The sequence below is a fragment of the Ovis canadensis genome, chromosome 7, assembly GCF_042477335.2.
Source record: "Ovis canadensis isolate MfBH-ARS-UI-01 breed Bighorn chromosome 7, ARS-UI_OviCan_v2, whole genome shotgun sequence".
NCBI lineage: Eukaryota > Metazoa > Chordata > Mammalia > Artiodactyla > Bovidae > Ovis > Ovis canadensis.
The window spans coordinates 69,271,545-69,299,478 of record NC_091251.1 but is presented as its reverse complement, the minus strand read 5'-3'; the positions used below and the strand labels follow the sequence as shown (position 1 = coordinate 69,299,478).

General features: G+C 36.5%; 1 protein-coding gene across 1 annotated transcript in view; it reads right to left on the bottom strand.

Annotated features, from left to right (window-relative positions):
- Positions 1-27,934, bottom strand: part of DMXL2 (Dmx like 2) — a 172,838-nt gene that overhangs the window by 7,028 nt on the left and 137,876 nt on the right. Inside the window, exons 24-39 of the mRNA XM_069596524.1 lie at positions 26,748-27,829; positions 26,154-26,345; positions 22,953-23,029; positions 21,325-21,452; positions 18,175-18,423; positions 14,287-14,465; positions 9,783-9,913; positions 9,230-9,315; positions 8,627-8,828; positions 7,494-7,611; positions 3,981-4,043; positions 3,102-3,188; positions 2,897-3,018; positions 1,582-1,720; positions 851-911; positions 589-716 (exon numbers count right to left, since the gene is read on the bottom strand). Coding sequence (XP_069452625.1) covers positions 589-716; positions 851-911; positions 1,582-1,720; positions 2,897-3,018; positions 3,102-3,188; positions 3,981-4,043; positions 7,494-7,611; positions 8,627-8,828; positions 9,230-9,315; positions 9,783-9,913; positions 14,287-14,465; positions 18,175-18,423; positions 21,325-21,452; positions 22,953-23,029; positions 26,154-26,345; positions 26,748-27,829 — 3,044 coding nt within the window. The remainder of the gene's footprint in view (positions 1-588; positions 717-850; positions 912-1,581; positions 1,721-2,896; positions 3,019-3,101; positions 3,189-3,980; positions 4,044-7,493; positions 7,612-8,626; positions 8,829-9,229; positions 9,316-9,782; positions 9,914-14,286; positions 14,466-18,174; positions 18,424-21,324; positions 21,453-22,952; positions 23,030-26,153; positions 26,346-26,747; positions 27,830-27,934) is intronic.

Here is a 27,934-nt window from a genome sequence, read left to right as displayed (position 1 = left end):
CCATCCAACCATCTCATCCTCTGTCATCCCCTTCTCCTCCTACCTTCAATACTTCCCACCATCAGGGTCTTTTCAAATGAGTCAGTTCTTTGCATCAGGTGGCCAAAGTATTGGAGTTTCAGCATCAGTCCTTCCAATGAATATTCAGGACTGATTTCCTTTAGCATGGACTGGCTGGATTTCTTTGCAGTCCAAGAGACACTAAAGAGTCTTCTCCAACACCACAGTTTAAAAGCATCAATTCTTTGGCGCTCAGCTTTCTTTATAGTCCAACTCTCACATCTATCTATGACTACTGGAAAAACCATAGCTTTGACTAGACAGACCTTTGCAGCAAAGTGAAGTCTCTGCTTTTTAATATGCTGTGCAGGTTGGTCACAGCTTTTCTTCCAAGGAACAAGTGTCTTTTACTTTCATGGCTGCTGCCAACATCTGAAGTGATTTTGGAGCCCCCCAAAACTACACTGCCTGCTAAGCTTAAATTTATAGTGACTGAATTTGTTTTTAGATGTAGCTTTATTAGCCATTTATTCATAAATACCCACACTTATTTTCCGATGAATTTAGTAGTAACCCCCTAGAACTAACCTTGTTGCCCTGTGAATTAAAATATAATCTGGTGACTCTTGCATTGCCGGCTTGGCGGAAACAGACAAGCTGCTGAGGTCGTGTCCACTCAAACATTCGTACACTGCCATCCTGAGCACCTGTAAGATCTGAGACACAAGAGGAAAAGCAAAAACTTAAGACATAAAGCTACAGAAAGGGTTCCAATGCTTCCAATTCTATAAGCCAGCTTCAGAATGGTAGAAGCCACTCACAGTTCTTTGTTGATGAATAAAACACTTACAGTACTGATGGACTGGGTGTGACGTCATTCTTTTAACATTATGGAGATTTCTTTTCATAAGCTTTAAAAGAAGATGAAAATGAATTTATATTGTGGCATCACAGAAGAGATAAGGAAGGATATGCTTCAGGCCACATCTAATTCTGTAATTTAACATTTATTCTCTCACACTGGATTATTACTAAAATAAACCCTGCTGTGGATTTTCTGACCCCCTAAATACATGACACTTGTCTGAACAGGCTGGGGAAGCACAGTCACTTGATGGCTTGGCCCTGGTCTGTGTGGACTGTGAGGACACCGAGCGGCTTCATCTATGGATCAAGGGAACTCTCCTCCAAGTGCCCGTCCCTGAGGACAATCAGAACTATCTCCAGATTCTTCAGAGCAGAACATGAGAATGGGACCCCTTGACTACCATGATTAACAATAATGTTATTGGTGCACTTTTCAAACACAGAGTAGACACGAATTCCTTTCTGTCTCTGTTTACCACCATGTGCCTCTCAGTTTGCTCATTTATAAAATGCAAATCACCTAGGTTGTTATGAGAAAAAAAAAAAAGCATGCACCTGAGACAAACTCACAGCATGCTAGCTATCGTCACTGTGGTGTACTAACTACTGGTCAGGGCTCAGATCTGCAGCCCACCATTCCTATTTCAAAGTCACTTAAACCTATTTTTGAGTGAGTCCATATCCAGAAACCATACCTAATAGTAAATGACATACCACACTAGCTCCAGTGCTAGTCTGTCCACTGCCCAGCCATGGCAGAGATGAAGATGGATGCACCTGACTTGCTGAATAGGATGTTGCAGTGGGTTGATAAAGAGTTGTAGTGGAACCACGGTAATCAATATCATCTGAACTGTGGAAAACATTCATGTGTTACTGTGAAAGTTCCATTTTTCAACACAAATTCCAATTACAGACCTTTTTATCTACCCAAAGGACAGTCTCTATTTTAAAAAAATAAAATGAATAAATATCCATGAGGAAAACTTAGGTACAAGTCCTAATCATCGCCAGTTTTAGTACTGGTTAACTTTTTGCATTTAGGCAAAATGTAAGTTAAATGTTTGGGGGAATTTTGTTGTTGTACAAATTAGAGCAAATGTTTGTTTTGAAGTATTTAATACAGATTGGCTTTTTATCCTGTATAGAAAAAGATTGTATGTTCTCAAGTACAGATACCCATTTATAAAATTCATACATTTTAAAGAAATCTGAGTTAAAAGTTTTCCTAGAGTGAGGTATTAGTTATCACATTAAAATGTTAATTTTTAATTGTTATATAACACAGTTCCATCTATCCTGAAGTATGACTGCAACTTAGTTATATTCTATACTAACAGGTGAGAACCAGAACAGTGGAAGAGGCTATCCTGGCACCATTCCCAGTATATAAATATAATTTCCAAGAGTCTGGAGAAAAGAAGAGGGAGGGCAAACGTGGAGGAGACACCCCAAAATAGGAAAGTGTTCCTGCACTCTTGGTGCAGTGTCCAGAGTTTTACTGAAAAGTAAGGCTGTCTACATTTTTACCTTTTAAAAAAAAAAAAAAGGTATGCTTATAAGGAGAAAAGAAGAAACACTGAAAATTAGTAAATATGACTCAGTCTACTTAATATATTTGTATATTCTGCTTTTTACAGTAATTATCCAAATCAGCTAAATTTATTTACCACTGTGTAAATTTCTGACATTTCTTTGGAGTTAAATGTCAGTAATTAGCATTAGGCTTTGAGGATTTTTCTGACTCAAACCCTAGGAATAGCTCAGGGTCTAATGGAAGAAGTAGGAGTACTTTGTACACTGAAGTAAAGGAGAGCCTTTTATTGGTAGCTAAACCAATTATGTTTGTCTCCTTCTCAAATGAAGGGAGAGAGACACACATAGTTTTCAAGACAATTCAAATCACAAGCATAACCATTTAATAGACTCTTTGAAGAAAGCTATATTTAAAATTGACTACTATACCCCATGCAAAATGTTTTTGGTGTTAAAAATAAATAAATAAATAGACTACATAAGGTAAGCAAACCTTTTGGATTCTCTGTCATATTCTTCTCCAATCCATATGTATGATTGACAGGCCAGTAGAGAAGTAATATCGAGCTCTTGTACATCATGTGTTGAAGCCAAAACAATTTCATTACAGTTTGCCTATAAAGCAAAGGCAGAGTCAATAACTAAGCAATTTCACTAAATCAAAGTACTACATTCTTCATAATGACTGAAGCATTTACCTTATTAATGGAAAATGCCATGATCATATCCGACTCTTTATGAATGATTTTTGCCTTTCCGCCTGGATAGCCCAGATCTGCTTCAACCTACAAGACACATGTCAGCAGTTTTAGTTGTCACAGCACAGCTTTATAAAGATACACGTATATCCCACAAAACTTTAAAGGACAAGAAGAAAATGTAGCAGCAGCAAGAAAGAAGGTACCAGTAATTTTAGTGTGTTGATAATTAAACGTGGAATTAACTTTGATTCTCTGATGCCTGTAATCACCCCAATTACAAAATTTCCATTTGATTACAGGATACTGAGTAACTGTCACAAAAGATTAGCTAACATAATTTTCATTAGTGTTTATAACAGAAAATGTGTCTCTTGTCTCTTCCCAAAGTGCACAAAGATACAGCAGCAAGAATGTGAGAGAAAAAGACACAGAAAGACAATGGAGTCATGTAAGAAATGAAGTATTTTTAAATAAGGGTGATGAGATAGGAGTAAGAAGTTGGAGAGAAGAACAGTTAGAAAGGAATGAAGGAGATGGATGAGAGGAAAGCGTTATGCTTAGAGTCACAGGTGACAGGAAGGAAACAAGAGGCAGAATCAAGAAGGAGGAAACATAAAACAATCATGCTTTAGAATAGATTTTGAAAAGGGACAGAAGTGAAGATGGGACAGGAAGCAACAAGGAGAAGAACCAACTGCAAGAGAGCTCAAGCCTGACACAGTGGAGCACCTCCTACCCTGTGCCACTGAGGTGTGTGGGAGCAATGAGCACTCTGACTAGTTAGCCAGCTGGGCAGATCATGGTTAGTATCAGAGATGCGGGGTTAGCTCCTTGAACTTTAAAGAATGAGCTAAATTTGAGAGCATGGAACACTACCTTGATGTGGCAATCTTCTGCTACGCAGTTTTGTTTGACCTGCTCCACATGTTCTTCTATAGACTTAAACAACACCACATCGTCACAAATGCAAAACATACGCATGAAACGGAATTGTAAAAAAAAAAAAAAGAAAATCTTCAAATTGAAATGGACACTCCATCACTTAAAGATGGTAAAAATGATTTTACAAGCACAACATTAAGAATTAAACTGAGTAAAATGTGATATCAGATAAAACACAACACAAAACATGCAAAATTTATGTATCATACATTTAAAAGCAATTTCAAAACAAAAATTCATTAAATTCATTATTTGTATGTCAGTTATATAACTTGGAAGTTCTAACTGTAAACTCAAAAAAACCCAAAATTTTGAAAAATAAAACCTATTTATACAAGCAGATGCATTCTCTACTATATAGATTCCTATCCTTATAGGCGTTTATTTCAAGTAAAAAATGAAAACTTTTCCTAAACACAGATTAAAAGTACTGATAATTATTTCATTCTTACTCAGAAGGAATATATCCATGAAGAGAGATTCAAGGATTAAAATTCACATCAACCATTTACTACACATAATCTTGGATTTTTCTCCTTACAAGTACATGTTTGATGAGCTAAGACTTGGTAAAGAAATCACACAAATAACTTTGCTCCTGGTTGATGACGGAGCCATTAGGGATGCCTACAATCAGAAGTGGTATTTCTGCTCTACTGTGGAAACCTCTGAAGGTTTCATCGCAGCAACATATTCCTCCTAATACCAAAACTTCCTGAGTGCCTGCTTCTCTAGCCAACATGCCCAACACCCCACGCTTTGTGACTGCCCGAGGGCTGCTGCAGCTGACGCTGAAGGAATGGGACATGTGTGCAGAGGGTGACTCAGCAGAAGCCAACTGCTGAAGACCCTATCTACCTTTAATCAAGGGGCTAAGCTTCCCACATGTACCGATTTCACAAAGACTTGTTTTGTAGAGTAGTCTCTAACATACTCAGTGAGTAAACATATCTTCTAGTGATTCTAAAATTTCAGCATTTCTCAGAATTTTATTTTTATTGTGATTTAAAAAAATTAGCCAACATTTTAGCATTCTTAGGATTATTTTGTCAATTTTGGTAATTAATTCACTAGATTTACCAAACATATAGACCACCAATATCCTATTTAATAATCAAAAAAGATAAACCACTCTTATTATATGGGTAGTTTTAATAAATTTTGCATATTTCTGAATTAAATTACCAATTTCATTTTGTCCTAACAGCCTTAACATTGTTTTTATAATGTTTTTCATAAATGAAAACCATTTTTTCAGCAGATCTGTGCTTTCAACACAGTAGCCACTAACCATATGTGGCTGTTTAAACAAAATTAAAAATTCAGTTCCTCAATCACACTAGCCATATTTCAGCTGCTCAATAACCACATGTGGCTGATGACTACTATACTGTAAAGAACAGATACAAATTTCCATTATCACAGAAAGTTCTACTGGAGAGTACTGAACAAGACACTGGGCTTCGGAGGTGGCACAGTGATAAAGAACCACTTGCCAATGCAGTAGACACACAAGGTGGGGGTTCGATCCAGGGTGGAGAAGATCCCCTGAAGGAGGAAATGGCAACCCACTCCAGTATTCTTGCCTGGGAAATTCCAGGGACAGGGGAGCCTGGTGGGCTATAGTCCATGGAGTCACAGTCAGACACGACTGAGTGACTGAACACGAAGCACGAACAAGATACTGATTTCATTCAACAATTTAAATTCAAAGGTACAAAAGGGTACATGATAAAAATTCTTCCATGTAAACCCCCAGCCACGTACTTCCCATGCTGGAGCCAACCAACACTTACATAAAGAGCATTTTAAGAAATGTTCCATTTATGTCTGTCCCACATCCCTGTACCTGGAGAGCCTCTTCTGGTAGAAAAACAGAAAAGTACATACAGCTTGGCCTGCTGATTCCAAGAGCACAGAGATGGAGGGACACAGAGAAGTGGAGGTAAGGGGCAGAATCAGGGCGACTTTTGTTAAGAATGAGGGAAACCAGAAAGGAGACAACAGATCCTGAATCTCAAGACAAGTACTGAGGGTCCAATCAACCTTGACCCTGGCTTCCCACAGCACTCTGAGGCTGATGATTCAACAAAACAAAACTGCCAGAAATCTTATGAACAACTAAAGCATACTTTTAAGAAATCAGTCAATAATTTGAAGAACTAACACTCAGAAAATTGATCCTTCAATAAACTGGCTTGAACTGGCTTTCTGTGAATAACAGAGCTCTAATTAAGCAGTATCTTTTATCTTAAATCTATTTCTTAGACTTTCTATATCTTACTTTATGGGATTTGGACTCAGTATCACTATCGAAAATGCAGTAAACAACAGATTAAATGAGAGGAAATGAATTTAGCTCTGGGGTTCCCTCAACAAAACCCTACATCAATAATTTCCATACCATTGGGGTCTTTTGTTATCAAAAAAGCTTATAAGACACAAAAGAATCCCTATACTTCATTCCTCCAGTTCCTCACTTAAGTACATAATTTTTAAATCCACAGAAAAAATAAATGACTGTTGACCAGAACTGACCACAATGGCCATCCAAGTGAGTGAATGATTAGTGAAAAGAATGAGTTTGGTTCTGATGCCATAGGCATGGGGAACATTTGAGAGGCAATTCTATTTTCTGCCTTGGGAAACTAAACCACATGGTTAGTTTCCCTCTTGGTGTGAAATATAATTCATTTTTCTTTTCTCACTGTTTTTGCCAAATCTTTAATCACATCTTACACTCAGAACACTCTTCAAATTGCTCATTAGCTCATTAAATAACCAAATGGACTGAAATGCTTATATAAACCGTCTGCGTACCCCTCATTTTATAACGAGATCGTTTTAAGGTCGAAAGCACCACTCTCTCAAATTCATGATTCTTCTTGAACCCTGTATGGCATTACATTACTAACTTATATTTAGCTTAAAAATCACCATGCAATGTAGAATCTCTGCCTCACTTTTTAAAAGTAATTTCCTTCATCTCACATTTGGTATTTCTGTAGTTTAATCTCTCTCACAAAATTATCTTGAGTTTGTTGCTTCTACAGTTTATCCTGTTCATTTCTAAATGCTAAGTAAATAAAGGGTTATGCTGTATTTTCAATTAAATGATATTTGGAGAATCATAACATAGAGTATACTCATTTATATATTAAATTCCCTAAGCCATCCCTCACAATGTTTGTTACATGTAAAATCCCAATGGCAAATATTAGAAAGGACTTATCAACTTTCATTTAATTATACAGGATTTATCCAAGGACCTATGTTGTTTCATTGTTATGAAATAAAAATTATCTGAAGTTTGGTACAATGTTACCTATGATGTATGAAAGATAATGAGTTAAACCAAAAGTAAATTTCAAATAAATCAAGCACTAGAATCATTAGAAATGTTAAAACTAAATGAAAATTATGAGAGTTTTTTTTTCCCCATAATACCTCACTCTGCTTTCTTTTCTTAGTGAAAATATATCTCATGAATGTCTCTTGAAGTACTTCTTGTTTAACAAGGAAATGCCAAAGTCGTTTGACTGGAAGTGCAGAAGAATCCCGGGATCTAGTTAAAAATAAAAAAAAACAAAAACAATGTATCACACTATTTTAGTATATAGAAAATGTTTCATTATTTGCAGATAATTTTTTTAAACCTTCATTATTGCAAAGAAAATATAGCATTAAGCTCAACAAAATTTAATGTTTCACTTTGAATTTTTAGTTCTATAAACTGTTCCTTCATCTGGCAATTAATTCTCTAATTGATGATTCTCCAAATGGACAAGCTGAGCTGAGAGTCAAATGAATCTCTTTTTATTCTCTTTTCAAATTATCCTTTAGGTTGGATCTGATGGTTATAGCATATCACCAATGAATATAAAGTCCCACATTTAATTTTTAACAGCCTAACAAACTAAAAAGCCTTGCTCTTTCAAGTTTATGAGCAATACTCTACATCATGGCCAGCTGCCTCAAAAACAGGATGCTGCTTATCAAAAGGGGCTTCCCAGGTAGCATTAGCGATAAAGAACCCATCTACCAAAAGACAAGAAATAAGAGGTTCGATCCCTGAAGGAAGGGATGGCAACCCATTCCAGTATTCTTGCCTGCAAAATCCCATGGACAAGGATCCTGGTGGGATATAGTCCATGGGCCAGTAAAGAGTCAGACATGACTAAAGTGACTTAAGCACATAGCACACAGATGAACAGACAGAAGATCAAAACATGAATAAAAAAACCTTACTGTGTTTAGCATTAAATTACAGACAAAAGGTCAGTAGCATCTTATTTGCATATGTAGACTGTTATCCCAAAGCATTTAAGACTTCTTAAAATGATGACAAAAATAAAGGTTTCTTCCTGATTATAAAATTGTCTATTGAAGTATACGTAATAGAGGAAAAATAATTTTCTATCCAGAATTCAGATATTTTCTTTGGCATATACTGCTAGAAACAGGATTGCAAATTCAAGGTCATGCATGGTTTAAAGGCTACTGGCATAATATTGTGCCAAACTGTCTTCCAGAAAGGTTAAGCCAAGCTACCCTTATTAGCATTATAAGAGAATTCTTACTTGAATGGAGTATTTTCAGGTTCTAGCATTGCTTTATTTCGAAGACTAGCTGGTCCAGCTCCAACTGAAAGGTCAGTTGGATATGTGTTGATATAGTTGGGGGGAGGACCTTCAAAATGATCCATTTTCTCTTGTAAGATCTGCTCCCAATTCTCCAAGTTTTTAATCACAGCAATACCTAATGGTGATGTTACAGGCAACTCTAAAATGTAATAGGATATATTTTACTTTGATTAAAGATGTTGACCATCCCCACATATTTACAAAATCCAAATTGTTAGAGCCAAAACATCTGAAAATAGAAATAAATCTGAAAATGTTAATCTAACATCATTTGGATTATTAATGCTTTGAACAAAAGACCAGCCTTCTAATATGAGCTGAGAAAATGTTCCGCTTCTACAGGCTGGTTTCCTGCCTTTTCTTCCAACCTTCCAGGTAGTCAGTAATTCTTGCCATGTGAACTAAAAACCACACACTGGAACCTAAGATAAACAAGACACCTCATAACATCTCCAATGCAGTTTTTTTTTTTTTTCAGTTCTTTTATATGGATAAGAAACTTGGTAATTATTAGCATTAATTTTCAAATTCCAAACTTACCAGAAAATTCCAATCCAGCAATGGGAAAGAAATTCCTGACATTGTGAAGTGCAAGCTTAACCATTGTCAAATGTAGAAGAGCCCAGCTGTTCGAACAGAATAAAAAAAATTCACCTTAACTGAAAACTAAAATCATGAGAACATAGTACTGTGTCAATTGTTTGGCCCAATCTCCCACCCAGAAAATAAGCTGTTTTTTCCTAACCATTTACTATTAAAAAAAAATAGTACTTTTGCAGTACAGTATCTGAAAATAAAAGATATGCAACAATGGAAAGGGTTTTATTACACAGCCATATGGAATCTAACAGCATATCAATAAATTACGTATTTTTTTCTCACTAAAAATTTTTTGCCAGCTATTCTTTGAAACAAGATGTGAAATACTCTACTATCTAGCAATTTACCTCAAAAGTAAAGAATTCCTAACCTGAAAGTATAAGTCAATTTTTGTATAAATCCATGATATAACAGTAATGTTGCTTAAAACCAGTAATATCAGGAATTTTTACAAAAGAAAAGGCAGAAAGAAAAAGAAGAAAGCCTCATTTACCTATAGGAGTTAGGGTCTTGGTGCTCCTGTATCTGTATATCTGAAAAAAAAGCATCATCTTCTTCTTCATCACTATGAATGCTTTCATCAGAATCATATATAACTCCACTATCAGACAAAGGGAGAAATGGCTGTAATAAAATGTGAAGTTATTTTTGAATGTATAATTGGGTTATTTTTATCCTAACTTAATAATGAGCCACTTAATAAAGTGGTGTCAATCAAAATTAAAATTTTCTTTTGAAAATTATACTAGACCTGGGAAAGTCAAGAAACCAAGTTAAAACTCTCAGATTCAATAACAGCTACATACAACACAAATATTTTTTAAATTAATAGTCTTTTTCCTATATATCAGCAACAACTAGTTCAAAAACTCTGAAGAAAAAAAAGTAATTAAGAAACATAATACCAAAGGAAAACCTTGATGAAAACTGTGAGAGCTACGGTGAAGGAAATTACAAATCCCTTTAAAATCTAAATAAGGAGACTGAAGCATTAAAAATAATGATTCTTTAATTTATGTGTTTTAGGTAATTGCAATAAAAATTTCCACAGGGATTTCTTTCCCTTTTTTGAAACTTGATAATGACTGTAAAGTACACAGGGAAGAAAAAAATAGGTAAGATTAGCTGAGAAATCTGTCTAAAGTGAAAGATAAGGTTTCTTAGTGAATATTAAAATCAGTAATTAAAACAAGTGCAGTCTAGCAATTGATCCATGGGAAAATATAGTCCAAGAAGAGTATATAAATAAGAAATTAATCGTATGACACAGGTAACATCTTAAGTTGTTGGGAGGGAAGGAAAGACAACTACTTGTAAGGGTGGGAAGAGAGGATAAGGAGGGCACTAAAGTCTGATTCTCACTTCACTCTAGATGAACAGGAGAGTTAAAAGTTAAAAAGAATGAGGAGGAGGAGGGAACAAAGGAAGAGGAGAAGATAACAAAAGCAAACATTTATTAGTGGGAAGAACTTTGTTTAAAAACAATGTAACATTATTTTATAAAAGTATGAATAGACATGACTAAATAAACTTCTTAAAACTTCTGTATGTTAAAAACACAAACAATTAAAAAGCAAATAAACTGGGAAAAGTATCACAAGTAAGATAAATTGCTAATATCCTTAATAAATAGTTCATTCAAAGTAAGAAAAATATTACAGTTCTAATAGATAATTTAGTTAAGAACATGAAAAGTCAGTTCCTCAAAGTAGAAAACCTAATGGCTGTAGATTCATTAACATTTTTATATCACTATAACAAGAAATAAAAATTTAACCAAATTGACAAAAATGAAAAAGGAATACTTAATGACAGTAAAGTCATATGTGTGCTCACTATTCTCAGAGTATAAATCAGTAATCTGGAGATATATATCAAAAGCCTTTGACCCAGTACTTCTTAATTACATAATCAGAATGTGAATAGGCTTTTCAAAACAGATTATTAATCTCAGCATTATTTATAAAAATGAAAAAATAAATATAGCAAAAGGCTAATAGGAAAAATGTAAACTATAACATACTCACCAAACTGAATAGTTATTTCACATGATTCACATTTTGAGATAGATTCTTAATACCTATTTTTTTAATAATTTTTAAAAATTCAACATTTGATCAGCTAAGTCAAAATGTGATCCTTTAAAAGGACACACTGTCTATGCAGCAACAGCTCCAAAGTATTTTTGGGCAGTTTGATACCTTTTATATCTGAAGTAGCCTTACCAGAAAAGAGAAAATCTAAAATTGACAAAGTAGTATTTTTAAGACTTCCAAATGATAAATGATTTTAACAAACAAAATTTGCCTCAAACTAATAAACTTAAAATCTGTAGGGCAAATAAAAATGCCCCCTTCCTTTTGAACCTCCTTCCCACTTGCCACCACATCCCACCCTCTAGGTTATCACAGAGCACCAGTTTGAGCTCCCTGCACCATACAGCAAATACCTACTGGCTATCTATCTTACATATGGTAATATGTTTCAATACTACTCTCTCCATTCATTCTACCCTCTTCTTCATTCACTGCGTCCACAAGCCCATTTTCTATGTCTCCATTGCTGCCCTGCAAATAGGTTCAGCAGTAACATCTTTCTAGATTCCATATACACGCATTAATACAAGATATTTTTCTCTTTCTGACCTACTTCACACTGTAAGATAGGCTCCAGGTCCATCCACCTCACTAGAATTGACTTGTATGTGTTCCTTTTTATGACTAAGTAATACTCCATTGTATACATGTACCACAACTTTATCCATTCATCTGTCGATGGATACCTAGGCTGCTTCCATGTCCTGGCTATCATAAGTAGTGCTGCAGTGAACACTGGGGTACATGTATCTTTTTCAATTATGGTTTGCTCAGGGTATATGCAGAGAAGGCAATGGCACCCCACTCCAATTCTCTTGCCTGGAAAATCTCAAGGATAGAGGAGCCTGGTAGGCTGCAGTCCATGGGGTCGCTAAGAGTCGGACATGACTGAGTGACTTCACTTTCACTTTTCACTTTCATGCATCGGAGAAGGAAACGGCAACCCACTCCAGTGTTCTTGCCTGGAGAATCCCAGGGACGGGGGAGCCTGGTGGGCTGTCGTCTATGGGGTCACACAGAGTCAGACAAAGACTGAAGTGGCTTAGCAGCAACAGCAGCAGCAGCAGCAGCAGCAGGGTATATGCCCAGTAGTGGAACTGTTGCGTCATATGGTAGTTTTATTCCTATTTTTTTAAGGGATACTGTTTCTCTATAGTGGCGGTACCAACTGACATTCCCACTAAGAGTGTAGGAGGGTCCCCTTTTCTCCATACCCTCTCCAGTGCTCATTGTCTGTAGGCTTTTTGATGATAGCCATTCAGACTGGTGTGAGATGATACATCATTGGAGTTTTGATTTGCATTATAAAATTTCCAGCAGATCCTTGCTTCAAGCCCTTGACATTTGAAATAGATGGATACTTGATGAGGAAATTTAACTTGCTTCCAAAATTATAAAAATATCAGCTTTATAAAATGTATCTATTCATGGAGGTACTTTCTCTCATTTGGCATCAAAATGTAAAATGTTTACACAGGATAACTGCAGTGGATTAAAATATTCAATACATAAAACATGTTTAAATCCATAATAACAAAAGTCACTTGCTTCCTCTGAAGGATGCCAGAGAATCAACTCATCACTTTGAAAACTGGTACAAAAAGCAAAGAATAAAGCATTTTCCTGTATTTCTCTTTCAAAATGCACTTCAGGTTAACCAAATAGGATGAATAAGGAAGTATTTCAGCAAATAAATAAAACTCTCCAAATTTATGATAATGGATTCAGGCAAAGATCATCAATTAACATCCCAAAAAAGAATGTATCCTGGTGGAAATACACAAAACCACCTAAGAAGAAATCCTGTACTCCCTTTTTCTACCTAATCATGGTGGAATGTGATAATGTCTCTAAATTTAACTCTCACTTTACAGAGAAACAGAAAATCAGAGGAATATGGTCAAAAGACCAAACACGGGGATGCCATCAGCAAGCCACTGAAAATTTTTAAATGACAAATTCTGGGGCAAAAAAAAAGGGGCAGGGGTAAATTTAACAAAGTGAGGTGGGATAGAACCTACAGATTAAAAGAGACTTAAGACATATCAACCAACTGTAATATATGAATCACTCTGGATCCTGATTTAACAAACCAACTGTTCAAAAACATTTAAGGTATAATGGGGGAAAATGTGAACATTCTCTGGATACTTGATAGTAAAGAACCGTGTGTGAGTGTATGTGTATGTAAATGGGAGTGTTTATGTGTGCGTCTGTGTGAGACAGAGATAATGCTCGTGTGTTACTGGTTCAAAACACTTCTGTTTAAAAAATACATAATGAAATATTTATGAATGGAATTTCAGGTCTGGATTTGCTCCCAAACAATCTTGGGAGTGGGAAGAATTATAATGCAACAGAGGTAAAGAAGGAAACCTGTCAATAGAATGTGAAGTGCTCAAAACACCAAGTGCAGAAAAGCACACACCCAGCACTGTACAAAATGGGACTATGTAGGATCTAGTCACCATGAGTATTCTGATCCCCAGAGAAGTTCCCTCTGCTTTGGAGAAACAGATATGTCATGGGGCCTCATGAAACCCATGGTCTAATGAAACTCTCAAATATCCATCCACCTTCTCCTGCTCTAATTTCATGCTGACCAAGGTAACTACTGACAATCAGAAGGGATGCTAGATGGTAGATACAAGTATTCCAGTCCCTAGAAAAGGATGATGCTGATTATGTTAGTAAACTGAGTTCTAGTTTATACTTAGGTCCCATATGATTTTAATTTGTCTCAACCATATCAAGTGTCTGATCATTTCTGAATGATTATTCAGCTTCTGGAGTTGAGAGATGAAATGTCTAAACTATGGTGATTCAACCCAGAAGCTGCCCCATCATTCCTATGTGATGCAAACAGACACACATACAGAATGCATTCCTCAGGCCCCTTACCTTTGCAACAAAATAATCCCACATACTAAGTTCAGGAGGAATAAACTTTTCTTTGTAAGATGGTCTTTCTGCAGGCACAGGTGGTGGGGTAGTGTCCTTTACAGGTCTTCCAGGGACCAGCATTCGCATGTTAAACCTCCTACGGTGTTTATCTATGTCTTCAGAAGGAACAGGAGGTGCTGAATTTAAAGACAGGAAAAAAAAAATCCCATTATTTTCCATTATTAATTCAAAGAGTTGACCTTTCTTTTCAGCCTTGAAAAGAACATTCTTGCCATGTTTTTAGTTTTCACTAAATTACCTGTATCTGTGCGTGTAAACTTTTCTAGTCACTGCATCAGTTTTTAAGCAATCATGACAGAGACACAGACGAGGACAGACTATAAAAGATTAACTTGCAATGAAGCAGCCTATGTGCCATTAATAGACAGAATAAGGATTCAAGCAATTCTATATACAACGTATCAAATAAATGATGTATATTCAACAAGTAGTAAGGAGAGCACATGAGGGATTATTTCTGGATATGCTGTTCAAGGAAGGGTCACTGAATGAATATGCAGGATACAAAGCATGTCTTAAAAGAAAAGCACAGGCTCAATGTGAAAAGAGGAAATTAACACCAGAAACAAATGATCAATGGCTTGGCTAAATGAGGAATAATTTTCTTTTGCTAAACAGGTGGTCAGGGAAGGGAGTAACAAGGATACTCTGGAGTTAGGCATGGACTAGCCTGTGGATAGAAAGCTGGGAGCTCATCCTGTGGGCCATTCTCATGAAGGCATCTTGAATGAGGCACATGATGAGATAAAATCTGCACGATCAATGAGGATGGTATGGCCTGAACTAGCACAGTGGGTGGTAAAGACTGAAAGGAAGGTTTAGATGTGAGAAATACATAAAAGGAATATCAAAAGAATTCAGGACTAATTGGATATGAGATATCCAGGAAGTCAGCCTGGTCCTCTCCTGAGGCTCCCTGTCACAGAAAATAATAATTTTATCTCTCTTTGATGAACATGACCACTTTTCACTCTGTCTATCACTAGGCTATACCACTTTTATCTCTTTCTAATTGAGGTGGAATTTACATAAAATTAACCATTTTACAATGTACAGTTCAGTGGCCTTTAGTACATTCATACTGTTGTGCAACCAACATCCCTATCTAGCTGCAAAGTGTTCTCACCATACCAAATGAAAACCCCACACTAATCAATCAATCACTCCCCATTCCTCCCTCCCCCTAGCCCATGGCAACCACCAATATGCTTTCTGTCTCTACGGATTTACCTATTCTGAATGTTTCATATAAATGGAAGCATGCACTGTGTGACCTTTTGGGTCCGGCTTCTTAAACTAAGCATCGTATTTTTAAGGTTCATGCTGGTTACAGCATGTGTTAATATTCACTCTTTTTTATGCTGGATTACGTTCCATTGTACTTATACACCACATTTTGTTTATCCATTCACTCTTGATGGTAACCCACAACTATCTTTCTTTTGGGAGAAGACTTTTCTTTTTAATTTTTACAACGTTGTGTTGGTTTCAGCCACACAACAACGCAAATCAGCCATAATTATACATACATCTCCTCCCTCGCCTCCCTCTCCTCCCCCTGTCCCATCCCTCCAGGTCGTCACAGAGCACCAGAGTGGGCTCCCTGTACTACACAGCAACTTCTCACCAGCTGTCCATCTTACACCTAATGGTGTACGTATGGTGACGTTCCTTTCTCCATTTGCTCCACGCTCCCCTCCCCCACTGTGTCCACAAGTCCATTCTCTACATCTGCATCTCCACTCCTTCCCTGGAAACAGGTTCATTGGTAGCATTTTTCTAGATTCCATACGTATGTGTTAATATACCATATTTGTTTTTCTCTTTCTGACTTACTTCACTATGTATAATAGGCTCTAGGTTCATCCACCTCACTGGAACTGATTCAAATTGGTTCTTCACAATTATCTTTTAAGTGGCTATTCCCACAGCCTCCCACATGGGCTCCCTACTTTTATTCTTTCACACAGACTATTTTCCACACAGCAATTAGAGTGGGTCTTTTGAACATCTAAATCAGATTACATCACTCTTCTGCTTAAAATCCTCTAGTAGTTTCCTATCTTCCTTTAGAATAACAGTGATAATAAATGACCCATGAAGCCTCCAGTTGCTTATCTCATCTCTGACCACACTCCCTGGCTCGGGATAGCCATCTGGCCTATACAACGGTTCCTGGAAAAAGTCAAATTAGTCCAACCTCATGACTTTTGCGCTCACTTCTCCATCTGCCTGAAATGCTCTGGCCCCAGATATCTGAACAATCTGATCCCTGACTTCCCTAGGACCCTAATCAAATGTCATCTATTCAGAAATGTGTCTTCTGACCACCCTAACTAAACTCTTCCCACCCTCTTTCCCCTCATCATTCTCTGTCTACTCACTCTGTTGTATTTTTGTTGTAGTTCTTACCATACCTGAAATACTAGCATTTGTTAATTGTGTGTTTACCTCTCCTAGGTGTAAGCTTCATGAAGGTATGGAGTTCTCTGTTTTGTTCACCATACCCCAAAGGCCTGGCATATGGCAGGTGTAAGTGAATGTAAACATGAATATGTCCTCAGAAGTTTAAGCATGATGATTTGACAAGTGAATTACCATGAAACAATAACAGTAAACTCAGGAAGAGAAAAGAAGTGATTTGGGAGGAAAACTTTTAAATTTACAGTGGATTACAACTGGATAGGAAGATGGAGACGGGTCATATCCATATATAACAGGAGTGGAGACATGGGAGTCAGCAAAATCACCTCCCTTACTTTGATTTACATGGGAACTTATTCATTTGATTCCATCTTGGGCACCAAGGACACAGGTTAGAACCTGTGCCTTTAGCTAGTGGCTCTCTGGGCCACTATCTCATCATCTGTAACATGACCATTTCTATGGATGAATTAAGACAGGCAATTTCTGTGTTACAGCACCAAGGTGGAAAACGTTCCCATGGCATCGGTCTATATCTTACCATCCTACCATCTTAAAAAGTGGACTAAAAATGTATTCTCATCCATAAGAAAAAAAAAAGAGCACAGAAAATGGAATTCAAAAACCATGTGCATGACTGGAACAGCCTGAGTATGACCATGAGCTTAATCTGAAGCTAACTGCTGGTATACTCTGTAAGAACTATGAGGATTTATCTAAATCTTCTCTACTTAAAAACTTTTTTTGAAACTTTTAAAAAATAAGTGTGATATCTTAAAATAAAAGCTGAGAAAAGAAAGTGGATTGCAAAAAAAATAATTCTCAATTAATATTTCTACCTTTTAAACAAACACTGCTAAAGAAAGTTCTAAAGCTTACTATTTCATAGTTAAGAAATCTTTAACTTTTCATGCTATGTTACAGATAACACCCTTGATGCTTTTACTTACTGCAATTAACAAACCCTGAGTGTTTTTCTTATGCATGCCTAGATATCATGGCAATGAGTTCAGACCTAACTCAACTGTGTGCAGTACGGAAAGTCCAAAAATCTTAGCCCAGTTATTTATGATAATGACCAAAACTTATTAAGAAAGCTTTTATAAACTCAAAATCACCATGATAAACTATAAAAAATAAAAATTATCCTTTTCCATGACCTCATTCCTCAACACTGTTTCCTCACTTAACTTTACCTTTTCTTTTTTATTCTTTTCAAATTTATCAAAAAATGTTAAACTGAAACTGTACTCTTTATTCTGAGATTATTATTCTAAAAGTGATTATACATTAAACATCACTGATTTTCAAAACAAAAATTCTTAAAACATTTTAAAAAAATCTTTAAGAAACTATTTATACTTATATACAATATACTTATTGTTATCAAATTTACCTTACCTGAAATATTTTCAGATTGTCTTTGAGGCTTCACAACAAGTTTCACACCTCCTCCAAAAACAGCAGCCCACATTCGGTTATTTAATGGGTGAGCTGCAAGTCGAAACAATTCATTGGAAGAATTTGTGGCAAGAGCATGTATCAATAAACTCAAGTACACAGCGACAACAGCTTCACACAACAAAATATTCAATTTTGGTTGGTCTTCATCTTGGGCTGAACTCAAGAGATTAATAAGTGAACTCACACCTGTAAGGGTATATAATATTAAAAGAAGTGTATCAGCATAAAGCTCCAGAAGGGAAACAAATCCAAATCTGCAATTAAACCACAATTATGTATCTATATTATACTATATATATAGTATCAATATACACACATGGATATATATATATATATGTGTGTGTGTATGTGTGTGTGTATATATATCTCCACAGTTTTAGTCCACTTATGCATGCAGGCTCAGTTGCTTCAGTCGTGTCCAACTCTGCGACCCTATGAACTGTAACCCACCAGGTTCCTCTGTCCATGGCATTTACCAGGCAAGAATACTGGAGTGGGTTCCCATTTCCTTCTCCAAGGGATCTTCCCAACCCAGGGATTGAACCCAGATCTCTTACATCTCCTGTAAAGCAGGAGATTCTGGGTTCAATTGCAGAGTCAGGAAGATCCCCTGGAGAAGAAAATGGCAAACCACTTGAGTATTCTTGTCTGGAAAATCCCATGGACAGAGGAGACTGGCGGGCTATAGTCCACGGGGTCACAAGAGTTGGACTCGACTTAGTGACTAAATCACAGTCCATAGTTTGAACAAAATAAATGACAGAAATGGCTTATAACCTACAGAATAAAACAAGAATCCATTCATCCACACTAAAGTAATAAATGACTGAATAAACAAAAAGAAAAGAAAGCTCTTCCTTACAGCACAATTTCAACTAATAGGTAGAAGGAAGCATGGAATTAGAAAATCACCACTGAGTCATCTCCACAGTTATATTTGATTCAGGCAGGAGTCATCACTGAACATTATAATTAGCAGGTAAAAGTATGACATTTTACACAATCCTCAAACACTCTCTTCAAAAGATACTTACGAATTGCAAAGGAGAATAATTTTACAAAGGAGAAATCTGGCAGAAACGACCACACGAAGTGGTCAGAGTTAATGGCACCAGTGCTGGGACCAAAGTGGCATCATGCGCCTCTTGCTATTTTGCACTGAGAAAGGTACAATCTCTCTTCATAACCTGAATCTAATATTAACATCAGAAAAACCCAAACATAAGAACATTCTAAAAAATAATTGGCTAGTACTCTTTCAAAGTGTCAAAGTCATGAGAGACAAAGAAAGGAGGACTGCATATTGGAGGAGATTCATGAGACAATACAACTAAGAATACAACATGGAAGACCTCAGCGAGATGACAGGTGAAACTGCCGAAGAAAAAAACCTATAGGTTAGACAACAGTATTGTATCAATATTAAGATGCTGAATTTCCTAACATATCCTGAATTTTCATAACAATGTTAAGTTTAATAAGAGAATGCCTATTTTTCAGTTCAGTTCAGTTCAGTTGCTCAGTCGTTTCTGACTCTCTGCGACCTCATGAATCACAACACGCCAGGCCTCCCTGTCCATTACCAACTCCCAGAGTTCACTCAAACTCATGTCCATCGAGTCGGTGATGCCATCCAGCCATCTCATCTTCCGTCATCCCCTTCTCCTCCTGCCCCCAACCCCTCCCAGCATCAGGGTCTTTTCCAATGAGTCAACTCTCCACATGAGGTGGCCAAAGTATTGGAGTTTCAGCTTCAGCATCAGTCCTTCCAATGAACACTCAGGACTGATCTCCTTTAGGATGGACTGGTTGGACCTCCTTGCAGTCCAAGGGACTCACAAGAGTCTTCTCCAACACCACAGTTCAAAAGCATCAATTCTTCTGCACTCAGCTTTCTTCACAGTCCAACTCTCACATCCATACATAACCACTGGAAAAGCCATAGCCTTGATTAGACGGACCTTTGTTGGCAAAGTAATATCTCTGCTTTTTAATATGCTATCGAGGTTGGTCATAACTTTCCCTCCAAGGAGTAAGCGTCTTTTAATTTCATGGCTGCAATCACCATCTGCAGTGATTTTGGAGTCCAAAAAAATAAAGTCTGACACTGTTTCCACTGTTTCCGCATCTATTTCCCATGAAGTGATGGGGCCAGATGCCTATTTTTAGGAAAGATAAACTGATATGTGTAAAGGGGCATCATGTCTGCAACTTATCCTCAAATATTTCAGAAAAAAGTATACATATATCCACACAGACACACAATACGTGAGGGAGAGAGGAGGAATGAAGGGTAAGGCAAGTATGGTAAAATGTCTACGCTGGGAAATTTGGGTGAAGATTATACAAAAATTCTTTGTGCCATTTTTGAAACTTCTACAAGTTTGAAATTACTTCAATAAAAAGTCTAAACAACAATGTTTTGAGAGACTTATGTATAAAAGAATTTTAAATACACACTCTGAGTCTGTCACTTTCTCTACTGCCCCTCTTTACAAAGATCATTAACTTGTAATCACAGATATAGATTATGATTAGAAATTTATAAAACTACAGTAAAACTTAAATGACATGGCAAATGAGGAAAGGATGTTGAGAGCAGAGGTTTGAAATAACTGATACTGAGAGTGAGAAAGAACTAACCAGAGGAAAAGGACTGGCAGACACCATGACCTATGTGTCACAGGTCCTGTCCTACATATATACCGACACTCTTGAGAATGACTATATTCTGATATATCTGTGAAAAAACCTGTGTGATATTGGCTCTCTAAGACTCTAACTCAGGATGTCTAAGGATAAGAAACACAATTGTGCTCACCCTTGGGAAAGATGTTAAACCTTGCTTTTTTATGCTGGTCAGCACAGCTGGTTTTTGAAGCCTTAACTTTCTGAATCTTCAGACAACATTACAGTACTTAAGAATTCCTAATCCATGGCAGAAAATATCATCAAAAACAAACAAATAAAAAGTGATTCACCAAACCCACAAACAACAACAATCAGGGAACCAGTCAGTAGGTTTGTAAAAAGGAATTTCCAAATAGAAAATATAAACAAAAATAAGAACAGCGCTCGAGTTCTCACCGGGCCATTGAGCAGGAGAAGAATTTGGTGTTGCATGTTCTTCAATGCTTTCTGTCCTTAGTCTTCGACGATCACTTAAAAGAAGGCCTTGATAAGCCATTCCTGTAAACTGGTTTCCTTCTGTTTGACTGCCAAACCAAAGAAAATTCCATTATTTATCATCCACAGAGCTAATAGGCAAGTATACCTTAAATACACTTTTTAAATAACTGTAGCAAAAACAAAACTCTTAAAACTGAATTCAATGTTCCAATAATAACTTATTTCAGAAAGTTTAATTAGTTATAAATATTTATTGATAGTTTTTTAAAACAAAATACCAAATGTTCTATTTGGGCAGATGACATTTAGTCTTTAAAACCTTTCCCAAATGCCACTTAAAACTTAAAAATCTTTTCCATATTCACTTATTTGTATTCTAAAAGTCTGCTGTAAGGAGATTACTGTTGGTACCAGGAATATCAGAAACTTTCAGCAACTATTTTCTTGTATTCTTAGTCCTGCCAAGTTGTGCAAGCTCAATTCTGAATTAAAAGGTCAACTAAAATCTGCAGGAAACTATTTTAGAAAAACCAAATACTAAAGTCGAATATGCCCAAATATTTACTTTCCTCATCTTTATGGAGTGGGGGAAATATAAAAGAAGAAAATAAATCTTACTTCTCAGAGAGTCAATCACAGCCTAAGAACTAGAAAAGATATATTTAAACAAAATGTATTTGGATTCTCATCTGGCACCATTTTAAGCAGTGACTGATATCAAACAAAATGTCTTTGATCATTAAGGTGATCACTGTCAACTAAATAAACTCTTTTTCTTATTTACACTTCCTAGTTTTGAGAGTTCACTTAGACCTGGCCTTACTAGGCTAACATCAGAGTTAGGCCATTTTGAGAGTTAACTCCTTATGCAATAACAGTCTTCCCACAAGAGGCTGCTGAATTTATAAGAAAAAAAATCTAGATAAATGTTTAATATACATTTAATGTGATTCTATTTATAGTACAAACTTTTCATTTATTAACATAATTCATTTAAGTCTAGGTCATCTTTCTGACTGATACAATTTCTTACTACTTATATTGCCCTGGTCATTAAAATATAAAGGATACACTGATGAAGGCAATTAGACATTTAACAAAATTTCAAACCATTATATCACTTGATAAAAGTTGATATCACTTTTAAAGACTGATACCGAAATAGGTAAGTAAAATTGATTTTAATAATTTCAATGCTAGGAATGTACTTTATCATTTTTCAAAATTTTTCCTCTTCCAACTGAAAAGCAAACAAATAGGAACTGATCTAATGCCAAAGGAATAGTTCCTAAGGGAGAAAAAAATTAGAAAACTTCATATTATAAATTACGTTGGATAATGGATACTTTTTTTGCAAACAAAAAGAAGATGGTGATGATAATTTTCCTTTACTATTTGTCATTTTCTATTTGTCTCTGTTGTTACTAGGTGATTGCTAAACAATTATTTTCTCATTCTCATAAAGTACACATGGTGGTCATACTCCAGGATTTTTCCATCCCTTGGAAGCAGAACCTTAATATAACTGTGGTACAGTTTAATGTTTTTGCTGTATAAATACTATTTGGGTGATTTTTTTTTTTTACCTGTAGCTATGACTGTCACATAATGCTTGGTAAATTGATGCAGAAAGTGATGCTGCTAATGAATGAAGTGTGTGCACCTAAAACCAAAACAGCCACAATTACATTTCGTACTGATATTTCTACAAACAGTAGTAGGTTAAAGATCAGAAAATACCCAAGAAACTAGCAATATCATAAATAAGACTAGATCCTACATGAGACTACTAACTCTGCCTTAAAGCTTCTAAAATAACACTCCCCTAATTTAATATACATTCTTACAACAAAGTTGATTTATACACATATTCATCAAATATTTGTTATTTGTGAGCCTGCTGTTTTGCAGGCCTTGAGCAAAGTCTCACATTGCTGAGACTGTCCTAGCCTGCTAATGAATAGCTTAAATAGTAATACTAAAAAAAAAAAAACAGAACCAAAATTAGCAGATAATTTTCAGAGCTTTTATTTAAACTTGCCTTATGAAGTTCCTCTTGATGAAACTGAAGAACTGATCTTATCAATAAGAATGAATTAAATGTTTAGAAAATGTATCAATCACTGTGTGAAATGGTTAATTTTCCAGAAAGCAAGACATCCACTTAAAGTAATGCAGTCTGAAATTTTTAAATTTTGATAGTTTAAAAAATTATCAATATAATACAAAAACCTACAATGCCACGCTGAATCAACACTTTGACTCATACAATCAAAATCTGAAGGGATCTTAGAAATAGTTTCATACTTTTTCAAAGCTTATCCAAATTTTCAGGAACTAGAAATGTTAACTTAGACTAAATTAAATGCTAACTTAATTATGAGCATTGAATGAATTTTCTACTTTTCCATATTCACCTAACAAATAATTTAAGTAATCTCAACAGAGGCTTCCCCAGGTAGTGCTAGTGGTAAAGATCATGCCTGACAATGCAGGAGATGAAAGAGACATGGGTTCAATCCCCAGGTCAGGAAGATCCCCTGGAGGAGGGCATGGCAACCCACTCCAGTGTTCTTGTCTGCAAAATCCCATTGACAGAGGAGCCTGGTCCACAGAGTCGCAAAGAGTTGGACACACCTTAAGCGACTTAGCATGCATGCAATAAGATGACATGACCAGCAAAGCTTGGGTTCTTCAGAAACACACACTACCAGAGACTGAATGTGCATTTCATACAAAAAAAATTTTAAAGAAAAAATGCTGGGGAACTGAACTAACATCAGCCACTGGAACTGGAAAAAGCACAGGCTAACACAGAGTCTGAGTGAACTCCGGAAGATGGTGATGGACAGGGAGGCCTGGTGTGCTGCGATTCATGGGGTCGTAAAGAGTTGGACACGACTGAGCGACTGAACTGAACTGAACTGAACACAGAGGAAGTTTGATCAACTCTCCAGATCCTGCCATACTCCCTAGGGTTTCTTAGCATCTGCCTGCTTTTACATTTTCAGCATCGGATATAGTTTTAATTTGGGGTAGTTAATTCTATATATTGTCACCCTGCTTATTTACTTATATGCAGAGTACATCATGAGAAATGCTGGGCTGGATGAAGCACAAGCTGAAATCAAGATTGCAGGGAGAAATATCAATAACCTCAGATATGCAGATGACACCACCCTTATGGCAGAAAGTGAAGAACTAAAGAGCCTCTTGATGAAAGTGAAAGAGGAGAATGAAAAAGTTGGCTTAAAGCTCAACATTCAGAAAACTAAAATCATGGCATCCAGTCCCATCACTTCATGGCAAGTAGGTAGGGAAACAGTGGAAACTGGCTGACATTATTGTTTTGGGCTCCAAAATCACTGCAGATGGTGACTGCAGCTATGAAACAAAAAGATGCTTACTCCTTGGAAGGAAAGTTATGAGCAACCTAGACAGCATACAAAAACCAGAGACATCACTTTGCCAACAAAGGTCCGTCTAGTCAAGGCTATGGTTTTCCTGTGGTCATGTATGGATGTGAGAGTTGGACTATAAAGAAAGCTGAGCACCAAACAATTGATGCTTTTGAACTGTGGTGTTAGAGAAGACTCTGGAGAGTCCCTTGGACTGCAAGGAGATCCAACCAATCCATCCTATAAGAGATCAGTCCTAAGTGTTCAATGGAAGTACTGACGTTGAAGCTGAAACTCCAAAACTGTTGCCACCTGATGTGAAGAGCTGACTCATTTGAAAAGACCCTGATGCTGGGAAAGACTGAAGTCAGGAGGCGAAGAGGACGACAGAGGATGAGATGGTTGGATGGCATCACTGACTCCATGGAGATGAGTTCGACTAAACTCCGGGAGTTGGTGATAGACAGGGAGGCCTTGTATGCTGTCGTCCATGGGGTCGCAAAGAGTCGGACACAACTGAGCGACTGAACTGAATTCTGTCCATATTCTCATTACCCTGAACTACTGCAGTTTCCAACAAAACAAAATCCTCAGGCAGATAGCAATGAGACTACTTTCGCTGGGACCACTTCTAATCAGTCATGGTTTTCCCTAAGATACTTCCTGAACTTACATTTTCATAATATCCCAGCATGTAAGGAACAGTTATAAATATTTCTACATAATGATTCATTTAAATGAGATGGGGATCTAAAGGAAAATGTGTTAAGAATACTTTATAGAAAATGAATTAATTTCTACCAAAAAAGTATCTGCCTGTCTTAAAGGAAGACAGTAACTTTTCCACAAGTAAGAAGAAACTATATTAGATTCAGGTGTACAGCATAGTGGTTCAATATGTTTATAGATAATTCTAAAATAATGGCTATATTTTCCTGTGCTATATCTTTGTTGCTTAATTATTTTATACTAAGTATTTTACACTTAATTGTTTATATCTCTTAACTCCCTACCCCTAACGTGCCCCCATACATATATGCACACTTTGTTAACCACTGTTTGTTTTCTATGTCTGTGAGTCCATTTCTATTTTGTTACATAGTCATTTTTTTTGATTCCACACATAAGTGATAACATACAGTATTTGTCCTTCTATCTGACTTATTTTACTTAGCATAATATTCCATCCAGTGTGGCAAATGGCAGAATTTCAAGAATGCTTACTTTCAAATTACATTCATTGGACAAACAGTCTTGAACTGATCAGACTCAGAAGGCAGCAAATAAGAATACTTTAAATATTTCTTCTAAGTTCAAACCAGAAGAGAAGTATAACTTATTTACCTTCTCAGTGTGCACAATACCAAATGATCATAAACTTTACATTACCTTCACATCTTCAATACTGGGATGAGGTGGCGTTTTCATCTGAACAATAGTATAGAGTATATCATGGATGTGATTATTTAAGTACAATACAGGATTAGCTATGACTGTTTTTGTTGAAGCAATACTTGCTGAAAGCAGAGGTAGAGTGGTAGGCAGTGGTAGTGGAGACTGGAGCTGCTTCACTGTAGTTTCCTGTGAGTGACAGTAGGTTATTTTTTCCAAAGTGGTTAAAATGCCAAGGAGAAAAAAAACAATTAAAAGTTATATGATAAAAACACTGGCAGTAAACATGAGTAAAAGCAATATGTTAATGTACTTGCTCATTCTACAAAAACTGGCATACTAGGTACTATGCGTGATGCAAAAGGTATAGAGATGAGTCTGACACAGCTGTGCTCTCAAGCTTTTAGCCTACTTCTATTTATCAAAACTTTTGTCTAAAAATATGTATGCACAGTGTAAATATCTGCTTCTATGAATAGAGGAGCTGATCATGTTAAAATTAACTGGTAGAAAGAGCTTTAAAACTCTAAGCGAAAGAGTTACTGAAATTATTAAAATAACCAAGATTGAGAACAAATGTAAGGTGGATACCTGCTGTGATTCTTGTAGCAAGAATTTGAGCTCCATTCGTACTGAGGCTAGACCACCACCTTGGGCTCCATGGAGGCTACAGTAACTAAGAAACACTCGAAGGAGGTCTTGGTTCTTGTGCAGCCATGACTTCCGTCTTTCCGCGTGCTCTCGTTTAGCCTGGAGTCTCCGCCTTTCTATCTGGTGTCGCTCATAGGAGCCAATATCTGGTTTGTCCACCTTCTCTTCCTGATCTAGAAGATCACTCTCTCCTTTGGGATACATTTTACTGGCATATTCTTTAATAACCGATTCATGATTACATATTTCATGCAAGGCAGCAATCTCCTTTTCAAGCCAGTTGTAGAGCTGAAATCTGAGTTTTCCTCCATCTACTTCATAACCGGTAGCCAATGTTCTTAGTTCAGTCATAAGGATCTTTAAACAAGCTCTGAATTTTAGTTGTTCAGCAATCACATCAACTTCAGTATCACCTTCAAGATGATCCTCTTCCTGAGGGGTCAATAACACATTAGGGTCTGGAGTTTTCTGATCTTCTTGTCTATCCTTTTTCCTGACATCTGTACTTTTCATTACTAAACCAATAGCATCTTCTTCCTCTTCTTCTAAGGCACTATCATGCTCTTCACCCCAATCAAGAGTAAGAGGTTCCTCTTCTATCCTTACGACTGGCTGACTCCAGTCAATCTGTGATGAAGTGACATTTGACCAATCAGTGCCAAAACTTCTATCACTGTCACTCAGAGTTTTTGATTCTGAAGGTACATCATCCATCTTTTTAGAAATGAAGTCAGGCTGATCTTTTTTTGAGGGTAAGGCAGACACTTTGGTAACTTTTGGAATTTTGGAGAGTACCTCCAAGGCTAAAACAGGGCATCCAACCTTAAAATGAGCATTGGCTGTAGTAAAGAATAATTTTCTTTCTATGAGGTTAATTTTATCAACAAAGTTCTTCTCAGTTTTGAGACCTACAGTTGCCAAAGTTCCTTCAGGGGAGACAAGGTTTCTTCGAATAAGCAAAGGATGAGTTCGAAGGTAGTTGTAGAAACTAAACACCACTGGGTTACAAGACTTGATGATAACTATAGAAATCAAACAGAGACAATTGCAAGGTATGATGTTAATTTGTAATTATGTTACAAAAGAAGAAAGTGTGTCAGCATTTCCTCAAAATAAACTTATTAACC